Source organism: Anser cygnoides, chromosome Z, assembly GCF_040182565.1.
Source record: "Anser cygnoides isolate HZ-2024a breed goose chromosome Z, Taihu_goose_T2T_genome, whole genome shotgun sequence".
Lineage (NCBI taxonomy): Eukaryota > Metazoa > Chordata > Aves > Anseriformes > Anatidae > Anser > Anser cygnoides.
The window spans coordinates 80,632,793-80,655,685 of NC_089912.1; the positions used below are offsets into that span (position 1 = coordinate 80,632,793).

The 22,893-nt window shown below is 41.2% G+C and overlaps 1 protein-coding gene across 5 annotated transcripts in view; it reads right to left on the reverse strand.

Annotated features, from left to right (window-relative positions):
* ARHGEF28 (Rho guanine nucleotide exchange factor 28) overlaps positions 1–22,893 on the reverse strand; it is a 127,302-nt gene that overhangs the window by 79,891 nt on the left and 24,518 nt on the right. For 3 of the 5 annotated variants that reach the window (XM_066989043.1, XM_066989041.1, XM_048049843.2), the window contains exons 3-6: positions 17,687–17,834; positions 15,519–15,812; positions 4,095–4,278; positions 2,061–2,241 (exon numbers count right to left, since the gene is read on the reverse strand). In XM_066989043.1, the coding sequence (XP_066845144.1) occupies positions 2,061–2,241; positions 4,095–4,278; positions 15,519–15,812; positions 17,687–17,834 (807 nt within the window). The remainder of the gene's footprint in view (positions 1–2,060; positions 2,242–4,094; positions 4,279–15,518; positions 15,813–17,686; positions 17,835–22,893) is intronic. The other 2 variants (XM_066989042.1, XM_066989040.1) reach the window with 1 other exon arrangement.

Sequence of the window (22,893 nt, forward strand, 5' to 3'; positions counted from 1 at the left end):
CTCTATTTTGAAACTACATATCTTGAAATCTCTGACACCCACCTTATGCTTTGGATCCAGCTAAGGGCTGCAAGTCATTTATAACAGAACAAAAATTAATTTTACTTTACTTGTTGGATATAATACGTAGTCTAAACATGACAGTTTGATTACCTCCCCACAGACATTTCAGGATGACACCTGGTCTGTAGAAAATTAACCAAACCCTGTGACCTTCCTAATTATTCTGACTTATTTCAGTTTCAATAAAAGAAGTGCAACACTGATGCTGGGATGGACATAGGATCCCCACAAAGAAGAATCTAGACTGCTACAACTACAGGAATGAACAAAAGGGAAAAGCACAACTGAAAGCTGATGCGCTTTTTTCTTTAAGTACAGAATTTTGCAACCTCATAGAGTTTTTGTTTCTGAAAGCTGTGCAAACATCTACCATACCACACTTTCTTTCTCCATTTCCAATACCGCAAGAAGAACTAGGATTTGATGAGTTTAAGAAAAAGCCAACGATATAAATAACAATGCATTCCTCATTACAGTCTTGGTTTTGCCACTGGGTTTACTATCGTTTCCATGGGAAAACCACACACAAATTGTAGGTATTCTGCAAGCTACAAATACAGAGTAACTTTTTTTTGTATGGGAGCAAATCAAAATCTTGGCAGTAAACACACAAGATTACACACCAGGGTTGTACAAAAAATCACACCTTACGTTTTTGTGTTAAACATAACAAGTAGCTTATGTTCTGTTATAAGAACGTGTAATATAACAAATGTGACTCAGGGAAAATTAGCACACAAATAAGGACTGCTGAAATTAAACAAGGAAAAGGAAAGCTAAACTTTAAGACCAGAAAACGAGAAAACCCTGACTATTTTCAGTGTCTTTTTAGCTCACTGATTTTATGTCATGAGCTAGAACTATGATTGAGACATGCAGTCTCAATCCAAAATTATAGGTGAGCACCTGCACTGCTATTTAAAACCTCAGGTTTTCAACTCCTAACCTTCTTAGTTTACTTAAATTTAAGCATGTCCTGAAGGTATCACAGCAGTGCTCCAGATACCTTACAGCAAAATAAGACCCAGTGCACCATAAATTCCTCCACAGCAAAAGTCCATAATCTGTACTTTCTTGCTGTTTATAATACACTGGGGTTGGTACTGTGAGAAACTAAGTTGTGTTTTTGCAGTAGAGAACTAATTTTCTGTATTCCAAGGTAGTTGGGTAGTCATAACAAGGAGAAATGCTAAGTAGATAAGTGGACAGTAGAAGGCCTCACTGTTCCAAAATAAGGTGGAAGCTTGAGAAAAACAGGATGAGCAGTGTGAGAACAGTAAAACAAAGATCACAGGTTCTCAAAACATAAGAAAGGGGAAAAAAATGAAAAGGGAGAAATTAAAGGGTTGAAAAAAAAGAAAAAATGTACATATATGGTATAGAGGAGCATCGAGTAGCTTGTGAACCTGTAGTACTCAGGCAATGAGGAAACAGGGGAGGTGATCAAGTGTCGGGTAATAGGGAATAAAAGGTTATGATTTGCTTACTAAAATGTGCTCCTAATTGGCAAGACACCTGCCATTGCAATCGCGAATAAAATAGCTTCACAGAAGATCCTGTCTGAAGAAAATTGAGATTTTTCTCACAATACCTGATAAAGGCTCGCAGGCATTACACTGGTACAAAGAAAGATGGAACTAAATTAAATATTGCAAACTACCAACATGAATACAGTGGCAACGTAATCGAAGAGACAGAGATTTCAGGAGGAGATATACACCAGGAAGTCCACCACTAACCAAAAACAACTTGCAGTGTAAAGGAAGCTTTGATAAAGTTCTCAACATCTCTCACTCTCCAGCTTCATATACACGGTGAGCTGCATTTACACACAGTGGAAGCCCACAGCAGTAACCCTTCATTACACTAGACATGGGTGAAACAGGCAGCTTCAACTAGAAGGCTATTCAAAAAAAAAAACAACCCAGACTGAAGAGCCCACAGCAAGAAATGAGTGAAGACAACCTATGAGTGCCCCAGGCTGGGCTGGCACCCACCTTGTAGAGCAGTGGCCTGTTCCAGAGGTACTTTCTGAAGAGCCCCACGTCTGACTCCAGCAAGTGCTCTGCCGTGTGGTCCAAAGTCAGCGTCAGGGCCGCCGCCGAGCGAACAAAGCGCACGCAGGCACCCTCGCCGATCTCCGCTGTGGAAATGTCAGGCGAGCGGCTGCCCTGGGAACTGGAAAAAACACGCTCCTTGAGCCAGGGGAGATGCTCTGCGCGCAGGTAGGGTGAAAATACAATCGCAGCGCCATTCCCGCTCCCCTGTAGTACAGCCCGCCAGCATCCCAGAACGCTCGCTGCAAAATCCTGAGGCAAAAAAAAGCCTGAAACATCCACTGAAAACACAGCTGGGCAAACAAATACTTACCAAGGACTCCTTTCAGGACTAGGAATCTTCTAGCGATTGGCATGGAAAAAACAAAGACTGCTCTAGAAGTGGTGGTTAGTCACTAATAAAACAAGCCAGTGAGAGCAAGCTGTGACAATACCTATTTCTCCTAATTGCTGTCAATTAGCAGTAGTACCTTTTCCTGTTACTGTTGCCATATATAGCAGTAGGACATGACTGGCAGCTAGCAGATTTGTTATCCCATCACAGAGAGAAAAACAGAAAGTGTCTCAAGGGAATACAGCATTGTTTGGACATTACAAACAATTCATAACGTACTGTACTGCTGTTTTACGTATTTTTTTCAGACAAACTGAAATGCGCATAATTCTCACATCAACTATACGCTGCACTGAACTGGGACTGAAAGAGCCCCACTCAAAAAAAAAAATAGAAAAAGTAAAGTATTCAAATTCTGGCGTATTTCCCCATATTTGCAAAGAAAACCAACAGTAAGAAGGGCTCCTGGCACTGACCATTTGGCACTGAGAGACACACACATCAGGCAGAACCGCAGGTCAGTGCAGGGGAAGCTCCTGACAGCTGAGGCGTGCCAGAAAGCACTTGTCCTTGAAGTCATCTGTCGGTCTGGAGGAAGTCTGGCGAAAACACAGTCACCACTGGAGCGCTGGGTGTGCTACCCTCTCCCTTAATTACAACCTGAGACTTTACAAAGGCCACAAAGTTGCCCAAAGCCTTTGTGAAAGTCACGTCTCTGCACCTGTGTGCCCCCCCCATATGCATTTTAAGGGATGCCTTTACTTGTTAGCAGCTGGTGTGGGCCCAGCTAAGCCAAAGCCTTCTCAGCTCCTCATGCTGCCCTGCCAGCGAGGAGGCTGGGGGTGCACAAGGAGCTGGGAGGGGACACAGCCAGGACAGCTGGCCCAAGGGGGCCAGACGGGTGTCCCATGCCACACGGTGTCATGCTGGACAATAGGAACGGGGGAGTTGGCCTGGGGGTCTGCCACTGCTTGGGGTCTGGCTGGGCATCAGTCAGCAGGTGGTGAGTGACTGCATTGCACATCACTTGTTTTATACATATATTTTATTATTATTATTATGTTCCCTTCCTTTTCTGTCCTATTAAACTATCTTTACCTCAGACCAAGTGTTTTACCTTTTTTTTTCTGATTCTCTCCCCCATTCCACTGCAGGGAAATGAGTGAATGGCTGCGTGTTGCTGTGCTGCCTGCCAGGTTAAACCACAACAAACTCCCGTCAGACAAGTGTGTTTTCTAACAAGTCCAGGAAAAGGATTATTTGTTATTTAATAATTTCCTTTTACCTCTCTCATGAATCCAAAATTATGAAATGCTAGAATACAAACTTTAAGGCTACAAATTAATGTTTTATGCTATTTACACGACAGCTGTAAATCACGACAGTAGCTTAAAATCACGCAAGTGCATATGTTGATACTAACACTATTAATGGATTTGCAAATGTGATGAAGGATACACATCATAATCTTGCTTTACTTGTAAACAAAAGTTTGCCAGTTGAAGTGGTAATAAAGACAAGAAGTAACAGAAACCAACACAAGACAGAATCATAGGCAACTCTTTTGAGAAAAAATTACTTCCCACGTTCCTTAGCAGATGAAGAGTTTTTCAGGAGAAACAACAAACCATTATACTCACTTTGTGAAGACCTCAACAAGTTTGGAGTGCCCGTTTTGTAAAGCCAAATCTAATGGTGTTGCTCCATCCTCATTAGGTAATGCTAATGCCAGTGACCCGCCAGGCTGCGCTGCTAAGAACTGGGAGAGTTTAACCAAGCCTAATTTCATCACAAGATGGAGAAGAGTTTCCTTCTGTGTAGGCTCTGAAAAACACACACACAAACAAAATAAATAAATAAAATCATAACTTAAAATCATAACTACCAAAACTGGTATTTTGTTGGCTAGGAAGCATCAAAAGAAACCTTTTTACTCTGAAGAAATAGCTCAGCTCAGGTTCAGACCCATTGAAGTATTCAGGCAGAATCCATCTTTCACTGAAATCGATAGAGTTCAGCACTTAATTGCATCTGTGGAGCTAAACCAGGACATACAAATACTATCTAAGTCCAGGAGGTAAAGAAAACACTTTGAATTACATAATTTCAGTGTTTCTCTCTTTCTTCATGTATAGTATAGCATTCAGCACAAGGGATGTCCCAATATATACTACAGAAGATAGCTGAGGCAATTTTCCAGCTGCTGTGCACAGCCTCAGCAACACAAAACATGGCAGCATGGCTAAGTATTTATTTTATTTTATTTTATTGTAATTAAAGTGTGTGATTTTTTGGGGAAGCCTGCTTAACAGCATGCTAAGACATCCATAGTGGTGCAGTGAGACATAAGCTATCACACCTGTGGGTAAAGCAGGCACAATAGTTCTTGTGTCTCTTTTTGGAAAGGTGGCCTCACCCACCAATTTCTCCTCTTTGCTTTTTAACACATAATCACCAAGTTCAACAGAGGCTGAAGCTTAAAATAAAGCAATAGACAACATGGACTAAATCATGTGATGCTGATTGTCCTTCACTTGAGCCATTTGCTTGACTTAACTCCAAGCAAGATTTATCGTCTACATACATTTTCAAACACAAAGCCTCTAGTTTAAGGGCAATAAATGAATATTAGCTCAAGTGCTACTAAACATATTCCTTACATTGATATTTTGGTATGAAGCTAAATATTAGAGTGTTTTCACAAGCACCAAGTATACGAGTAGTTAATGTACTGCTCTCAGAACAACTGGCTGAAATCTATTAAGATTCCAGTGATTTATGATACTCTAATGACATTTATCAGACCAATTCAATTGATTTTTTTTCTACCCTATTACTCAAACAGTTCAGAATATATTATTAAAAATAACATTGTTCAGTGACAAAGGAATGTTGAAGCTCCTAAAGCACAGGTATATTTTTAAAAAAATCCTTCCTCACCCTTCCCTCCTACCTGTTGGCTACCCAATACATGATCTGGTACATTAACTTGCCCATGCAATATTTATTTTCTCCCAGGTTCTGGTCAGTAATGTTGTTTCTTGGTCTCCCCATTTCAGACTTCAAGCATAGCTGTGTCCATCTGTACACATGATCTGCTGCAGCCTCTCAGGCCACAGAGCAAAGTAACAATCTATACTTTTTTTCTCAAAGGTCTGCAAAATATTTAAAATTTCAGTCTATGGAGACAATGATTATTGCTGCAGTTTTATTGCCAACATTAATCATTAACAGAATGATTTAGAGTATTTACATATGTTTTAAGTGAGATGGCATATAAAGTTTTCAAGCACATGCTACCTTTCAGTCTAAGCACTGAATCCAACTCAAGCATTTCCAGAATCTCTTTGATAAACAGGGATATATCATAATATATTCACTTGTCTGTAGATAAGCCAACACTCAATATTTTGCTGACTTGGGGCCCCAGCTATAGGTAATACTTATGATTGGGCTGAAACTGATGGTAGTTGTGAGATGCAATAATTACACTTTTTGTTATGAAAAATACACCAAGGAACTTTTCCATATATCAAATCTAGCACTTTTTCCTAAAATCAATATATTTTTCATCTTGTACAGAAAACAAATCACAGCAGAAAAATATGTTTAGGCTTTTTTTTTTTTTTTTTTTACATCAGCTGTGCAAAATACAAACAGCAGCATTTAAAATACATAGCATAACCATAAAACAAGATCTGTTTCTTATCTAGGGACCATCAATACACCCATTTTTTGCAAGGAGAGACCTAGCCTAGCTCCAGTGCCATCTGCAAGCCCACACATGCTAGCCCAGGCTTTCAAAGCCTCTGACCTCTTTTCAGTCCACCTAGTCTGAAACACACCGCATAAATGGCTATGTTTCTGGAAGGGAAACTAAGGGATGTGTCAGAAGAAAGAAAAAGTGGGGGGAAAAAGGTTTCTCAGAAGAGCATCAGTGAAGAACTTGGCTCCTTTTGCTTATCTACCACACAGACAAGCTCAAGAATGACCAGGAGGAGGTAGCATTAGAAACTCCCTTCTCTCTCCTTTCTGCTCTTGGGGATAATGTTCCCTGCTCCATCTTAGCACTGCTGTGTAGCTAAGGCCAGGGCCAGTGTCCCCTCTGCAGCCTGTCCCAGGTGTAGCAAGGGATGGCTGCTGCACATGGCCCCTGCCTGCGTGGGGCTGTGCATGTAATGCACACAGAGCTGTGTTCATGTATGGGTGCCAGCATATCTAGCAATAGCCAGCCGATGCTGGCTGAGAATTCACAGCAAGCTTTAGGACACGTATGCCTAAAAATGAATCACCTGGTCCTGCAGGGTCTGGATGACTCACAAAGACAAGTGAAGGTGAGAGCCTCAGAGAGAAGCTTCACAGAAACCCACGCAGTGAGCAAGTGTCTAGCTAAAGTCAGCCCACAGGCAATACAGAGCATTAGAATCTCAGTCCAAATCCCAGCTTCAAACAGTGAAACAAAGGATGATGTGCCACTTCAGAAATGGAAGACCTCCATTCTACTTCCTCCTCGGCCAGATGGGACGTGGACCCACATCTTCACACTTCTTCAGGTCCCCCCCTTCAGATGGGTGCACAGCCTGTCTGCTCCATTAATGAGTAATTGAAAGTGGCTCACCAACTATGCAGAAGAAAATTCAAGGGACGCAGGGCAGAAGGAGACCACAAAAGCAGCAGCCTGACTCTACTGCAACAGAGCACAGCTGGGAACCAGACACCAGCGTTTCCATGTCTGGCATGCTTATATATACACGAAAGACTTCGAGTTTCCTGGAGATGCCCAGGAAATTTTGTGGTATAAAACACAGTCCCAAGGACATATTATGCGTTTCCGGACTAAAATGTTCACTAAAGCATGGGCTTTCAGAATTACTCCTTGCTCGTGAGCTCTTAAATTCCGCTGAAGTCCCACTTTAGACATCAAATTAGGACACTTTGGATGATTATAATTTGGCCATTTTTTTTCTATATAAGCAACCAGTGCATAAGCCCATCTAATTAAAACACATGCAAATGTTTTAACCAGTATTAAGTACACTAAGCATCTGATTATATATTAACCACACCCCAACCCTCAGATTAAAGACAGAAATAAAAGGGCAAACTCTACTCTGAACTCCACTGCCTGATTAAAACTTTGGCCTTGGGTCACTGGGTTTCAATGTATATTGTAACACTGTAATTAATAAAACAAACAAACAAACAAACAAGCACACACACACACAAACCAGAGATAAACTTACACTGGGCAAAATAAGATTAGGACTTTTCTGCTCAGCAAAAAAGGGAGCCCTTAGGAAGACTCCCATAACCAGCAGTAGCCTACTCTAAGTTCTGACACTGCAGCAAATAAAGTTACACTTCCGGAGGCCAAATCTTAAAAACAGTGTAGTGTGAATAAGTCTGCCACAGAAGAACCTAGTTTTAAAATTAACTTAAATAACACTTATTAATCTCTGTGGTCTTAAAACATGACTTACAATAATATCTTCTGTTATCTCACCACAAATATTCTGGTAACTAATTTTTATATGTCCAACCTAACGACCTTCATCTAACACTAGCCTCAGTTTGCTCATGGCTACCTTAAAAGCATGTTGTAGCAGAGCCAGCCTGGCAGTTCAACCAACTGTTTTCACAAGCACTTAGTTAAAAGCAGTACTTAGATCCCTCTGTAATGTTCAACTCCACAGAGTCTTTGCTGGGCTACCCTCCTACTACTCCCATCTGGCTTGCCTAGGAGCAGGCAAAACCTGATGGTGATTACTAACAGCTTCAGGATACTAAAATCTGAAATATAAAGCTTAAGGTCTGCAAGATAAATAGAAAGGTAAACGAGTTCTTTCAATACAAGGAAAATATTTTTCACCACAAGGATGGTCAAACATTGGGACAGGCTGCCCAGAGGGGTTACAGACTCTCTGTCCTTTGGAGGTACTCAGAACTTCACCCTGAGCAACCTGATCCAACTGATGCTAGCCATGAGCAGGGGGCAGGAACAGACCACCTCCAGCAATCCTGTCCATCCAAATTCTGCATTCTGCTATGGTTCTATTTATGATTAGCAATACTAAAGGGGAAAAAAAAAAAAAAAAAAAAAGACTTGATGTCCAGTAATAGGTTTTTATTTCAACTAGATCTGCCTGAAAAAAAAAAAAAAGTCCTGATTTTTTTTTTAGCAACTTTTTTCATAAGGATAGCTTCCAGTTTCAATTCTTCTCTTTTACTCCTCCTCTTCTGGCTCAATGTGCCTCAACGGCACGGAACAAATGGCATTTTCCCACATTTTTTCATTTTCATTTACTCTTCCCTTGAGGAAGATTTTTAATGTGGCAAAATGGCAAAACAAACAGAACAATAAATAAAAATACCACATCAAGAAACAAAAATAAAGATGTGGTGAAAAAAAAACAAGTGGCATAATTCAGTGAACTTCATTCAGAGGCCAAAAAAATGAAGAAAAGCAGGAAAGAATGAAAACATAAGATTTCTTCAACAAATTCATATTTAAATGGTATAAAATACCATTTTCCATCAAGACACACAAAAAACAATTACTAACATTTGAAAGATGAAATCCTGGCTGATTCATACAAGGTTAGATACCACAAAGCAGGTGGTGCTGTAAAGGATATGCACTATCAGGACGTTGTTTTGCATTGCATCCCGGTTCTCCAGCCAAAACACCCTGTTTGAGTTACACTGAGTTGAGCCAAACACAATCTGTTTTAAACATTAAATAAATCCCTTTGTTCTTCCTTGCACCTGAATCTCTTCCTATGTCCAAAACAATAAACTAAAAACAAATATTTCTCTCTGACAGAAATGACTAAGCCCTTTCTGGGCTATGAATCTCATTCATTTCCTGGAAGGAGACTGAAAACTCAAGACTTGTGGCTTGAAAAGCAGAGGGAGACATCAAAACAGTCTGACAAATTCCAGTTTTTCCTGGCTTCATTCTTTTATGTATTACTCTTATTTTTTTTTTTAATTTTCCCCTAGGTACGAGTTTATAAAGAGGTCTTCTGTGCACCCCACTACTGGAGAAACATACATATGTGCTGAACTCACACGGCAAACGGTTTTGTGAACAGACAGCAGTGAGGCATGTTGTGACACCTAACCCCTTTCCACTTACTAACTGGTACATCCCCTTTTTCTTTACTCTCCCTATTCCTCACATCATCATCTGCCCTTCTGTACGGTACCTTTATTGAGTAAACTGCTGGATTTGGTGACCTGTGTAGATCCCTTCCAGCTGTAACTATTCCAATCTATTCTGATACCTTTCAACCTACTTCAGGCAGAGCTGGCCCAGGCCCAGGAGGTGGGTTACAACAGTCAGGCACATCTTCTGCTCTTGGTTTGGCCAAACCCAACCAGCAGCCACCAGCCTGACACTGAGGCATGTTCGAGTGCATGCAGTGTAGCAGGACCATGATTAGCACCAAGCGGAAACAGTAACAGGATTTACAGTGAAAGGGAGCAGGGGAGGGAAATGAAAATGTCAAAAATGCAACAGAAAACAGAACAGTGTTCCCCAAAAGCAGCCTATAAAACAGAAAAGTTGGATACTTCAAGTCATTCTGTGAGAAACTAAGTTGTGTTTTTGCAGTAGAGAACTAATTTTCTGTATTCCAAGGTAGTTGGGTAGTCATAACAAGGAGAAATGCTAAGTAGATAAGTGGACAGTAGAAGGCCTCACTGTTCCAAAATAAGGTAGAAGCTTGAGAAAAACAGGATGAGCAGTGTGAGAACAGTAAAACAAAGATCACAGGTTCTCAAAACATAAGAAAGCGGGAAAAAAAAAAAAAGGAAAAAGGAGAAATTAAAGGGTTGAAGAAAAAAAATGTACATATATGGTACAGAGGAGCGTTGAATAGCTTGTGAACCTGTAGTACTCAGGCAATGAGGAAACAGGGGAGGTGATCAAGTGTCGGGTAATAGGGAATAAAAGGTTATGATTTGTTTACTATAATGCACTCCTAATTGGCAAGACGCCCGCCATTGCAATCGTGAATAAAATAGCTTCACAGAAGATCCTGTCTGAAGAAAATTATTGAGATTTTTCTCACAATTCCACAAGACCTATTCTTAGAAAATAATTACAGAGCATTTATGAAATAAAATGAAAATTCTCTTTGTTCCTGAAAGAGAATTAAACAAGTATAGACACTGTTCCCTTCCCTATGAGCCACAGCTAATTTTCATAATTCAGAGTGTAATTTTATTGCTTCTACTAATAGCCTCAAACCTAAAAGAGCACCCTTCCTCGAGCAAATAACTGTAGTAGTGACAAAGCTGGCAGCAAACGCTCTTGTTTCACTACCAGCACAGTTATGTCACCCAGACAACCTGACCTCAGCCTCCCAGCAATGCCCTTAAAGCAAACTGAGACACCCTCAGCCGCCTGTGTGTAATGCAGATGCCTTGCAGAGTCCACACTCCTGCACTCCCGCACCCATTCTGACAGTCAGGGGACAAAAGCCTGAGCATGCCAAGGATGTAAGAGTTGCAGAGAGGATGCTGTATCCATGCCTAATGGCCTTTGAGGGCTGCCAGCCCTGAAAAACTGCCCTAAGCTGACCCTACTAAAGGAAGCAAGGAGATATTCTCTGAAGGTTATTGTGGAACATTTCTCATCCAAATGAATCCATCTTTTCATCTTTTTTTTTTTTTCTGAACATAAAAACTGTGAGAGGATTCTCCTTTTCTGACCAACCTTAACAAGTTACTTGGGCTAATATTTATTACAGATGAGCTTCCTAAATTGAGCAATCCAATCTTCAGAATGAAAATGTCCATTACGAAAGTACAATCAGCAAATAAGCAGCTTCTCCATCCCTGTCCCTCTTTCCCCTTTCCTCAAACCCACCAAGGAGTAAGTGTCCAAGCACAGCACCTCCGCTGGGTCCTCAGTTTCCCCTGGCAGCAAACTGGCTGTGGGCCAGGTGATCAGACTGTCTGACTCTCTTTTGTGAGCAGGCATTTTCTGACATAGCTGTCTAACAGGCACTTATTACAAGTGAGGATTACCAGAAGGTTCGTGCTTTCTTGTTTCCTTTGTTGAACTTTAAATAATGTGGATAACAAGTTCTGACCTGTGCAACTGCACTAAATTCCTGAATTATTTGCAATGCTCCCTAGACAAGCCAGTCTCTCTCTTTATCCAGTACTTTTTATGTCTTATAAAGGGAATACAAACACTTTTTCCAAATACCGTAGCTCCTATGAATAAATTATTCTTCCATCTTTCCATCAACCCGTACGTCTCTAAATCCTCATAAAAATGAAAGAGGTCCAAAAACACCAGATGGTGCAACAATTTTCTCAAGCCATGTGTCACTCAAAAGTAATTTTTTTCTAATAAAAATAGCCCAACAGGTCTGAAAACTGACAGAATCAGCAGCAATTTAGTCTCACAGGCATGAGATCCTAACTAGTGATGAATGATACCACCCAAAATCTTTCATAATACTGATACTAAAATGAACATCCTGACACTGTCACGTGTCAAGACACTAAACAGACCTTCACGACAAGGAATTTCAGGGACATCAGGGAGGGAAAGAGGGTCTCCCTCTCTTTTTAGCTCCTTATAAATCCCATATTTCTCACCCAATTTGATCTTTTTGAGGGGGTGTCAGGGAAGAAGCATGGTGCTGGGGCAACCTTTCATTAATTCATGGTGGAACATGACGAACCTTCTTCTCCTCTTCCTCTCACCTGTCCAAGGCCCTCCTTCCCCAGACCATTCCCTTATCCCTCCCTCTCCTTCCCCTGCATGCACAGGCCTCCCTCTGCCACATGCAACCCATGGCTTTGCTCAGCCTCTTGGCACTGGAACAAAAATACTGGTACGGGGACAAGAAGTGGGTTAGAATATGAGTCAGTGCTTCTCAGGCTCAGGTGAAAGAGAATATGGCTGTGAGACAAAACAAAAAAAAATATGCTTTCTGAAAAGAAAGAGAAAGGATACAGGAGATGAAGAAGAATTATACAAATTGATTAGAAGAGACTAAAACAGATGGGCCTCATGGACAGAAAACAAAGGGGAAAAAAAAATAAAAGACCTATGTAGAGACTTTTAAAGTAAAATGCTGAATACTCAGTTACTGTGGGTAAGCTGCTCTCCTGTCAAGTTGACTATATATACTCTGAGATGACAGCCTTCCTTATTTCTGTATGTGTGCACATGGCCATAACCAGTTATTTGAGCCAGCAAGGCCATTCTTGCAAGCGATGCATTTAACAGACTCCACAGACTTCTGTCCCAAAAGGCCCAGAGTCAGGACTTCTCTAAGTATGGAAGGCTCTCCACCACCTACCTGCATTAACAGAGGCAGAGCAAACTCCGCTCAAAGACCAGGATCCATCTTGTCCTGGTTCAGCCTCAGTTTTCTTTGCTGTATCAACACATCCTTACCATAGCACTGGCAGCAACACATTTATTGTGCTGCACAAAATCTGACAGAAGGAAGAACTACGCTACATCAGGAGTGGAGGGAGAGACAGAGGGAATGACATACCACCCTTGGGCTGAAGGAAAAACTGCCCAGAAACCTTTTGGGAGCCCTCAGTCAACAAGAGTTACCAGCCTTTGCCTTCTTGCCCAACAGGGACACCCCTTACAAGGACTTTGTCACGCTGGGAGAGGAGGGAGCCAACCACCCAGATGTAACACAAGCACTGCCTGGAAAGCAGGGGGAAGATCCCCATTTAAAGCAATGCCTGAGGTATGAATGCAGATGTGACCTGCACACATCAATGGAGAGTACTGCATCTGGGTCAGGGCAATCCCAGACATGAGCACAGACGTGGAGAAGAACTCATTGAGAGCAGCCCTGCAGAGAAGGACTTGGCGGTTCTGGTGGACAAAAGGCTTAGCATAAGCCAGCAGTGCGCGACTGCAGCCCAGAAGGGCAGCATGTGGAGGGAGGTGATTGTCCCCCTCTGCTCTGCCCTTGTGAGGCCCTGCCTGGAGTGCCGCATCCAGGTCTGGGGCCCCCAGCACAAGAAGGATGTGGGTGTGTTACAGTTGGTCCAGAGGACGGCCATGAAGTTGGTCAGAGGGCTGGAGCACCTCTCCTATGACTAAGAGAGCTGGGGCTGTTCAGCCTAAAGAAGAGTGCTCCATGCTCCAGGGTGACCTTACTGCAGCTTTTCAGTACTTAAAGGGGGCTTATAAAAAAGGGAAAGCAACTTTTTGCTCTGGCAGATAAATGACAGAACAAGGGGAATGGTTTTAAACTAAAAGAGGGGAGATTAGATTAGATGTTAGGAGGAAATTCTTGTGTGGGTGGGAAGGCACTGGCACAGGCTGCCCAGAGAAGCTGTGGATGTCCCATCCCTGTAAGTGTTTGAGGCCAAGCAGGATGGGGCTTTGGGCAACCTGGTCTGTGGGAGGTGTCCCTGCCCATGGCAAGGGGGTTGGGACTGGGTGGTCCTTAAGGTCCCTTCCAACCCAAGCTGTTCTACGATTCTATGATTCCTGGTTAGACACACTCCCCACAACAGGCATGAACGACCACTGAGTCTGAGCAATGTAATGTATAAATGCTGCAGTACACCTCAAAATTAACAGCTAGCAAACCTAAAAATTCATGAATTTTGCGATTTGGGTAGCAGCTGCCCTGGCAGAGCTCTGCCTGGTACTGGCTGTGCTGGTCTCTGGTCCCCCAGACTCACAACACACACAGCAGAAACTCCCCCATGTTTCAGGCAAACAGGTAGGCATCTAGATTTGGCCAAGCATCTCTCATTAGCTCTGGTGTCCTGCTGTTACTTCTGGGCTGGGCTTCAGCTGGTTTTGATAAAAAGCTTAGCAAAATCTTTGAAAAAACTACAGTTGATTTCTTCAGGCTTTGAATCAAGGTCTTCACTGCTACAAAACAGTCATTCCAGAAGTTGAGCAATGTGAACAAATATTTACTACACATGAAAATGAAACAAGTAAATCCAATGTCTAGCCAATATTTGAATGAGCCTTGGTATTTGTTTTTACATCTCTTGAAAGAGCTATTTACAGCAGACAGACAAAAACTATCCTTCTCCTGAGGAAGGCAGTAGCAGATTTCAAGCTGACTGTCATTAAGAATTAGAAAGATTTAAGACAGGGAAAAACCCTCACCCAGAGAAATGGGCTAAGCGTTGTGTTTTCAGTTCCCAAAAGCTTGCATGAATCTCTCCTTCAGTTTGGCTCATATGGAAACTGCCTGTCCTCCAAATTTTAGCAATTTAAAGTACTAAGAGGAAAACAGCCAAAAGTACCAAATTTTCAATGAAAAACATGTGAAGCCATCAAGTTTAACACTGTTTCCAACCTCAGCTATAAATCAGCTCGGTCTGCAAAAAAAATTACACCCTTCAGCAAAACGTAACTACAGCTTTGTGTTTGCAATGAAACATGAAACCAGGCAAATTTCACCTGATTTTGTTACAAAATTTTTCAATAGCATACCCTAATGTAAGGTTTCATGTATATTTTCATTCCACTTTCTATTAAAAAAAAAAAAAACACTCAAAACTTGGTTAATGATACTCTCCCCTAAGAATAATCATAGTTGCAAGTAAAGCATAAATACTGACAGAACTATGATAAACAGTATGCTTACTCTACATATCCAAATGCCTACAGTAACACATTATTCTGTTTTATGACTGTATACTTTGTCTCCTTTTTGTCTGCACAATTAAAACATTTCACTTGGTTGGAATCACGGTAGAGATACTCTACTACTACAATTACTACTACAATTCTTTTTAAGAGACAGCCCTTTAATCTTGTAAAAGCAGAGTCTTTTTATAAAAGCTATTTTAACAGTGAGTCAAAGTACAAAAATCTTACGGAGAGGCTGAGTAACAATAGCCACAATTATTCTTTTTAAAACTTCTGGGCACACACCAAATCTCTGAGTTCCCCTCTCATACTTAAACAATTTTTCATCATAATCACAAAATAAAGCAGAAGGATTGGAAACCTTCAATAAAATGCTGAGAGACTCTACTCTGACCTATGCAGGAAGTCACCACTAGAAGCCTTCCAACCTGAAATAAAATCTTACCACCTTTCGCGTAGCTTCCAAGGATGCTCCACGTTGACGGCAATTCTTCATGAGCAATGGCCATTGTCAAATCATTATCCAGCGACTGCAGATCTTTTATTGTTAGCCCAAACTTATCTAGTAAAACCTTGTGACTAGTGGCACTGAGGCATTCTGTTTGATTGACCAGAAAACGAGACAGTTTGCAAGACAAGTTCTCTCTGTAGGTGACAGGACAGCTGCCGAGGATCACAGGTGAGTATCCCCTTGTGTACATTAACACGGAAACAGAAACTTCTTCCTGGCATCCATGGCCTAAAATCATAATGTAAATTAATCATTAAAATTATATATGTTCAGAAAATTAATTACTTTTTCCTCTTTTCTCATCCTGTAAGAGCTGTGACTACTCATCCAGAATTACTTTCTTTTTCCCTCTAGTTAAACCTACTTATTGTCAGGCACCCACCAAGCATTTCTGCTGATGAACTTGGATTTGACTAGACTCTGAACTGCCAGTCCTCCAGTTATACTGAGATAGTGCATTTTTAAAGCAGTCTTTCTATATGAAGGTTCTTCAACTACAAGAGAAAGAAGAGGTAACCATCTCAGTACTAAACACCACAAATCGAAAACATGAAGGCACCTGGATAAGAATTGCAAGAGACACCCATGAAAAGAATGTCACAGTAGCATGCAACATGAACTCTGAGGAATACATTTATTTATTAACACACATTTTTTTTTATCTACCCAGCATCTTCATGCAGGCCAAAACCTAGATGCTTTTAACAAATGCACATTTCATACTTTTGGCAGGCTTGATTCAGTGCTGTATCAACCGTCTAATTTACAACCATGACTGTCAAAGTCCAAGGGAGTTTGCCACTTAAAAACCCACCCCACCTTTCCTCTTTCTTTGCCATCTAGGTAAGGATAGGTATCACACATCCATAAGGTGTGCGCCCTGTACTCACACCTCTTACTGGAGAGCTGCCATGACGTACTATGGGTGCAAATCTAAATTTCCTAAAATAGCCTCCCAAAAACTACAAGTATATATGCAGTCTTATATCTGCAGAAGCAAGCATGTGCTTACCACGTCTGCAGTTGTTTTTGAAGTGCTCTGCATTCCCTTATGTTTAATTTGGCCACTATGAACCAACAGTAACTACACCAGAGCTATGTTTTAACTTCGCCTCTTATTTTCATCTGCTAATGGCCCCTGTTGAAATCAGACAGAGGATTAAGCATTGCCTGTAGCCTCCTGTTTTTATCCTAGCTGAGAAGTAATCATTTAGTAGTGTCATTTCAGGCATCTCAGAAAAATAACCTTGCTACCCTGGGATAAGTCTAGCACTGCGTTTTCTCCCATTGTATTTCATGACAATCTTTTAGCATTTACAGACTAAAGCAGCCACCATGTAACAGCAGCAACCTTTCCCTTGTTATACATGTTGGTTACTCTCAGATTCTAAATGTCCTTTAGAAAACAAGAACAAATAACAAGCGGAACCTACTGCCTAGGTACATCATGTTTATAGCCACCTACTCCACAAATGAAAAGGTCACAAAGCACACGATAATGACAACAGTCAGGGTTTATATTACACCAGCAAGAGGGACAACGCCAAGGCCAAGAGAGACAACGCCAGCTGTAAGGGAGCTCAAATCCCCTCTACTTGCAGCAAGGCACCCCCAGATGGTTTTCCCCATGGCTCAAGCAGAGCCCCAAGCAACCCAAGCCACCACCACCTGGGCCCTGCATGCCGGGCTGACTGCTGCCTCCAGGGAAAGCCCAGACAAAAACATGAGTTTTGCAGATGTTGATAATTCCCAGAGGCAAAACATAGGCTGGAACTGCTGAATAGAATTAAGTCAGACTAAAATCAATGACATGCCTGAAGATGCATTTTCCTACACACCCTACTATGTGTACACCCAGGAAAGCCCTGCCTGTAGCATTGTCTGTGTCTGACACCATGCAGGTACAGATGGCTATGGAGGGCAGCATCACTTATGGCCAGTTAAACTCAGGCTGCATCCTAAAGATTGTCATTCAATGCCTACATTTCCTCCACTACAGAGCCATAAAATAAGGTTACCCAAATCACCCAGTTATGCCCAGCTTCGAAATGGGGTTGGGGTATAGTAAAAAGATCAGAAATATAAACACGAGTAACACTCACCTGGAACTAGGGACCGAAGAGCATTGTCACTTATCCGCTCAGCAAACATTATATGCCTCTTCATGGATCCGTCATAAACAAAGTAAAATTCGGCATCCTCTGGGAGGTAAATGCCTTTCTCAAATTTTGCATTTATAGTCACCTGTCCCTGAAAAATGAATATGTTTTCATAAACATCCAGTAGATTTCTCATTTTCAACAAACTCATGAACATATACTTCCAAAGCAAACTTTTTATAACCTTTCCAACTCTATTATACAGAGTCTGTGACCCAATGACAAATCTGAAGTTTTCTACTTCCCCTTTGAAAATAATGCTGTGTTTATGCCTATACAAGCAAAGGTGATTTAAAAATTCGTCTTTAAACAATGCCTTTTAGCATACTCCTTTCATCCTGACTTATGCAAATATATGGCTTTCAGTTAAAAATGCCTCAGAGCAAGCGAATCAATGAATCTGAGTATTTTGTTATTTACAAAGTATTCTTTGTGTTAAAAGAAAAAAATAAAAAATAATAAAAAAAGTGATTGAAATATTTTAGACTTGGTTTACAAAACAAAAGCACTGTTGCAACTCTACAACTGAGTTTCAAAGAATACTAATTCCCAGATATCTACCCATGTGTGTTGTTTCTTGTTTTGCTTTGTTTTCTTATAGTAAACAGAAAGCAACCAGCCAAGAAAAGTCTGCCATACAATGGCTTCAAAAAAGAACAGGAAAGGGATCTGAGAAGCAGCAAACAATAACAAGTGTCTGACATGTTCAAGGGAGGAAATTTAGATGAAGTTGCATTTCCTCAAAGAGGAGGACAGCTTGCTCCAGCATGGTTCGTAGCTGCCACAGTTGCTCTAAATAAGACTGGATTTGCCCAAGCATTATCTGAATTGGTGTTTCAGGAAAATACACTGCAGAAGAATATCTCATCATTTCACACTTCCAAAAGATGCCTGTGCCCTCTCTACTCTAAACAGCTACTGTGACATCGGCTCCATGAGAAGTATGATAAAAGCCTGTACCAAAGCATAGCACGGTAGCATAGAAATTTCCACGGCTGAGAAACACAGTTGTGCTCCTTTTCATTATTTAACAAATGAGCCTCTTTGTGCAAACATGCTGGATAATTTGTGATCAAGTCAGAAAAAAGAATTGCTTGGGTGTTTCACCGTCCCCACAACCTCCAGTGACGGCAACACTGCAGGCCACTTCTCTCAGTCCACACGCAGTGAGACCCTTGCCAGCCCCCTGCAACGTCACATCTTTGACTATCTTCCCCAAGGACATCCTTCTTGTCACTCATAACAACGCAAATCCTGCGTTTGTTTTCCTCTTAAACACCAGCGCATCTATTGAGCTAGAGCTGAAGAGGCAGAATCTACTTTCAGACACACAACATCTTCCTTAAATAGGATTCTCTGGCAAGATTAGATGTAAACAACTTTAGGAGACTAGCACTCAGAGCAGACATGTCTGTCATCCACAGAAATTGATGCTTATCTCTTTTTATTAGCCTGAAGTGTTACTGTAACTGCTATGTGCTTTCTCCTGCTTCTTTTTCACACTGTTATACACAGAACTGCTCTTCTTATTTCTATTATTATTTGTAACTTACATCTTTTTTCTTTTTAAACTATCATTATTTCATCTTTTTATGTTAGCTGTGAATAGGGCTTTTTATTAGTTGAGTAATGCTATGGATGGCTATTCTGGGGAGATAGGAACAGGGTAAGTCCCTGAAATATCTCAGATAGCTCCAAAGACTGCTCCAGTATGGGCTTTGCTGTCAGCAGCCTGGTGCAGAGGAGCACAGGTGAGTTTCTTCCACATGGGCCATCACTCACAAACCACCTCTAGACCCTCTGGACCCCTAAGGCTGAAGAACTACATAGGCAGCCAGCTTTCACTCTGCACCACTGCAAGAACAGGGGAGATATTTTGTGGCAGTACTTCTCATTCTATAAGAGGACTCTTAGGGGAAAAATAAAAAAAATAAAATAAAAAAAAGCTTAAATTGTAACTGTTGTCTTACACTGCTCCTTAAAATAAAAAAAAAAGGCAATTTAGACTCAGTAAAGATAGAGGAACAACTTAAGAAACACTGATCACACTGCCTAATGTACAGATGTGAGGGAGAATTTCACAACTCCTTGTCTTCTAAAGGGTGGAGGGAAAAAGCAAAAGGGAAAATACAGTGCAAAGCTCAAGTGTATATGATAGAGCTTGTTCATAAGCCCTACCTTACAACCCTTCAGAGGAAGAAACTGCTAGTAATTTAAGGAAAAAAATTACAGAAGAAAGGCAAATTGGCAGCTATCTTGTATCTGCCCAAACAATTAAGTGATTCATTTGGAAAATTCCATGTGATTCAAAAAAAGGAGGGTTAAACCAACTAATACTAGAGAAAACTCAAAGATAAAAGAACCTTCACAGCTGAATAGAAGGCTGCATGCTTTCTGATGCTGGATGATTACCACACCTGGCATCAGAGGCAATTATTTCACAAAACATAAGTTCCTATCATCATCTCCAGCACTTCCAAATTGCACCCATCCCATCTACAGACTTCCTTACATCATACTGCTTAATTCCATACTCCTCAACTGCCTCCACTAAAATATGTATCAGTTTCCACTAGTTGTTCAAGCCACTATGTGTTTTTGTTTTTTTCTCTAGCATCCAGCTCCCAAGCCAGACCAATATGCAGTCTTTCTAGGTAGAGGAGATGAGGTGAAAATGACAGCTCATTTTGCTCTTTGCACTTAGTTTTTAGATGTTTGACCTTGCTTTTAGCTGTATTTAAATCCAGACATTCAAGAGCATTGACTTTGCCATGTACTCAGCTCTGTATACAGGCAAGCCACTGCTTTATTGGGAGCTATCACTCCCAGTAAGCAGTAAGCTCACTTTACTGGTCACGTCAAGGTCTGGGGAAGTCACTTCTTGGAGACTAATGCAGAAAACTTTATTAGGAGAAACAAAACAAAACAAAACAAAACTTAGGATATCCTAGGCCACATAAAAACAGCCTGGAAGGACTACCAACATACATATACATATATATATTAAATTAAACAAAATTTCAGTGCCACAACCACTTCAGATTATCATTTTTTGCAGAAGTTGTTAATGCTCAGTTTTAGAAAGATGCAAACAGCTTCAGAAACATGTACCAGCTTGATTTCTGTCAGCCTCACTGCACATACAACGTAAGCCCAAATAGGCAGAAACCCAGAGCCCTTACATTAGCCTTTTGAGAAAAAGGCTTATGTTATTAGCTTAAACCTGAGGGATAGTTTACACCTTTCCATTACACCCACCCCTGCAGAGCCAGTGACTTCCCTGGTCCCTCAGGGGGAAATGTGCCCAGCCCAGCCCCAGAAGCAGGCTGCAGTGGAAGAGCAGGCGCTACCTGCACAGATCGTTCCTAAGTAAACAACAGCACAGCACAATACCATGAGTCCCACAAGAAATTCCTACACTCTCAGAAAACGTTTGTTCAGTAGCACTACTACTGCATCCAGTAAAAGTGCTTGCTCCACTGCTCCCCGTTCCATTTTGCAAGGTGTAAGCCAAGTACCTTTTCTTGTGTAGTTCTCTAGAGTGCACAGACCTCTGCCATTGACCCACTGCTGAAGTATAAAGAGATTAAAATTAGGGTTATCAGCACCAAAAATAGGTAATTGAGCCCTAATTTAAATATTAACAAAATGAGATAAAACAACAGGAAAAAAAAAAAAGAAAAAAAAAAAAAAAAGGATGATGTACACATGACCTTAACTGGAGACAACGTGCTCATAGAAAGCGATGTTTGTTCTGAGCCCCTTCCACACAATTAAGCTGAAAACACATCCTACTGGCATATTTCTTTCAAAACGGTGTGTATTTCTAAATAGAGAACCAATTTAGGCTTAATGTTTATCCTTTTGGTGCTAAAACTCAAATGAGTAAGCCACACTGGCACCAGAAAAGTGGCCTGAATACGAGGTGGCTGTGAGAGTATGGACGCAGAGGACTTCTCTGGGCCAGGTTCCTGAGAATCTACCAGTGGCTAGGAAGCTCTGCCTTTGACATTATTTTCACCAGCGCATTGTCTAATGACAATTCAACCTCTCTCCCATTGTTTACTTTCCCTAACAAGCCTATTTATATCCTGATGAACTTGGAAAAACATAAGAGGAAGTTACAGGTTTATTTCCATGTGTAGGTAAGCTTAAGGATGATTCTCAGCCTCCACATGGACCTTAGATTGTTAAATCCCCTTTCAATAAAAGCAAAGGAAAGGATGTGCCCCCTTCACCATCTCAGGAAATAAACACAGCCCCTGGTCATGACTTGTTTCTCACAGAAATGCTGGGGAAAGTTCTTGCCTTCAAGTTCATACAGTGTTGATTCTGGCAGACTTGTACAGGAAGTAAATTTTAAAGTCAAAGGTTGTTTGTTGAGACCAACCTGACAGTATATTACTCAGATTTACACTCAGAACAAGAACAAGAACCTCAACTTTACCTAGCCACCACACAGGAACAGGAGATCTCTCAAATATAATCTGTGCTTGTAACAGCCAAGAACTTCAGACAGACACATCACCATGTGCAACTGCAAAATGTACCACAAAAGTCACTGCAGACCAGATAAACTTCTTGTCAATCACCTGAAGTGCTGCATGGACCTTCATTTAAAAAATAAGAAGAAGAAGAAGAAAAGAACTTCATACAGAGTACATTGCAGTATCCCAGTTATCTCAAGTTCAAAATTAAAGAGGCACAGACCACCTTCCTACAGCCTGGATCAAGAACTAAAATATTAAAATGTTCAAAGAGTAGAAAGAAACCGGTGTTTGGAACCAGAGCTCCGGGAAATGCCACATGCATCGTGGGACTGGAGAAGACGAGGCCTTTCCAAGCCCTCAGAGATGCAGCATCTGGCAGAAAGTGCCTATGGGCAGGGGCCAGAAGCTCCTGCTTCTGTGAGCTCCCCCAAACATGTCCCACTTGCAGAAAATTCAATACCTTCAGCGTCAGTCAAGGAGAAAGGCTTTCATCTAAAAATTATACAGAAGAAAGGGCTATTTTCCTTTAAGAGCTTCTTAAAGACTAAGAAACTTTGGGTGCAAGCCATTTTCTTTAAAGAGCACTTGAGAAACTCTCCATCCATACAAGCCAGAAGGAGTTTTGCTACTGATTTAATGACAGCCAAGAGTATCACTGCA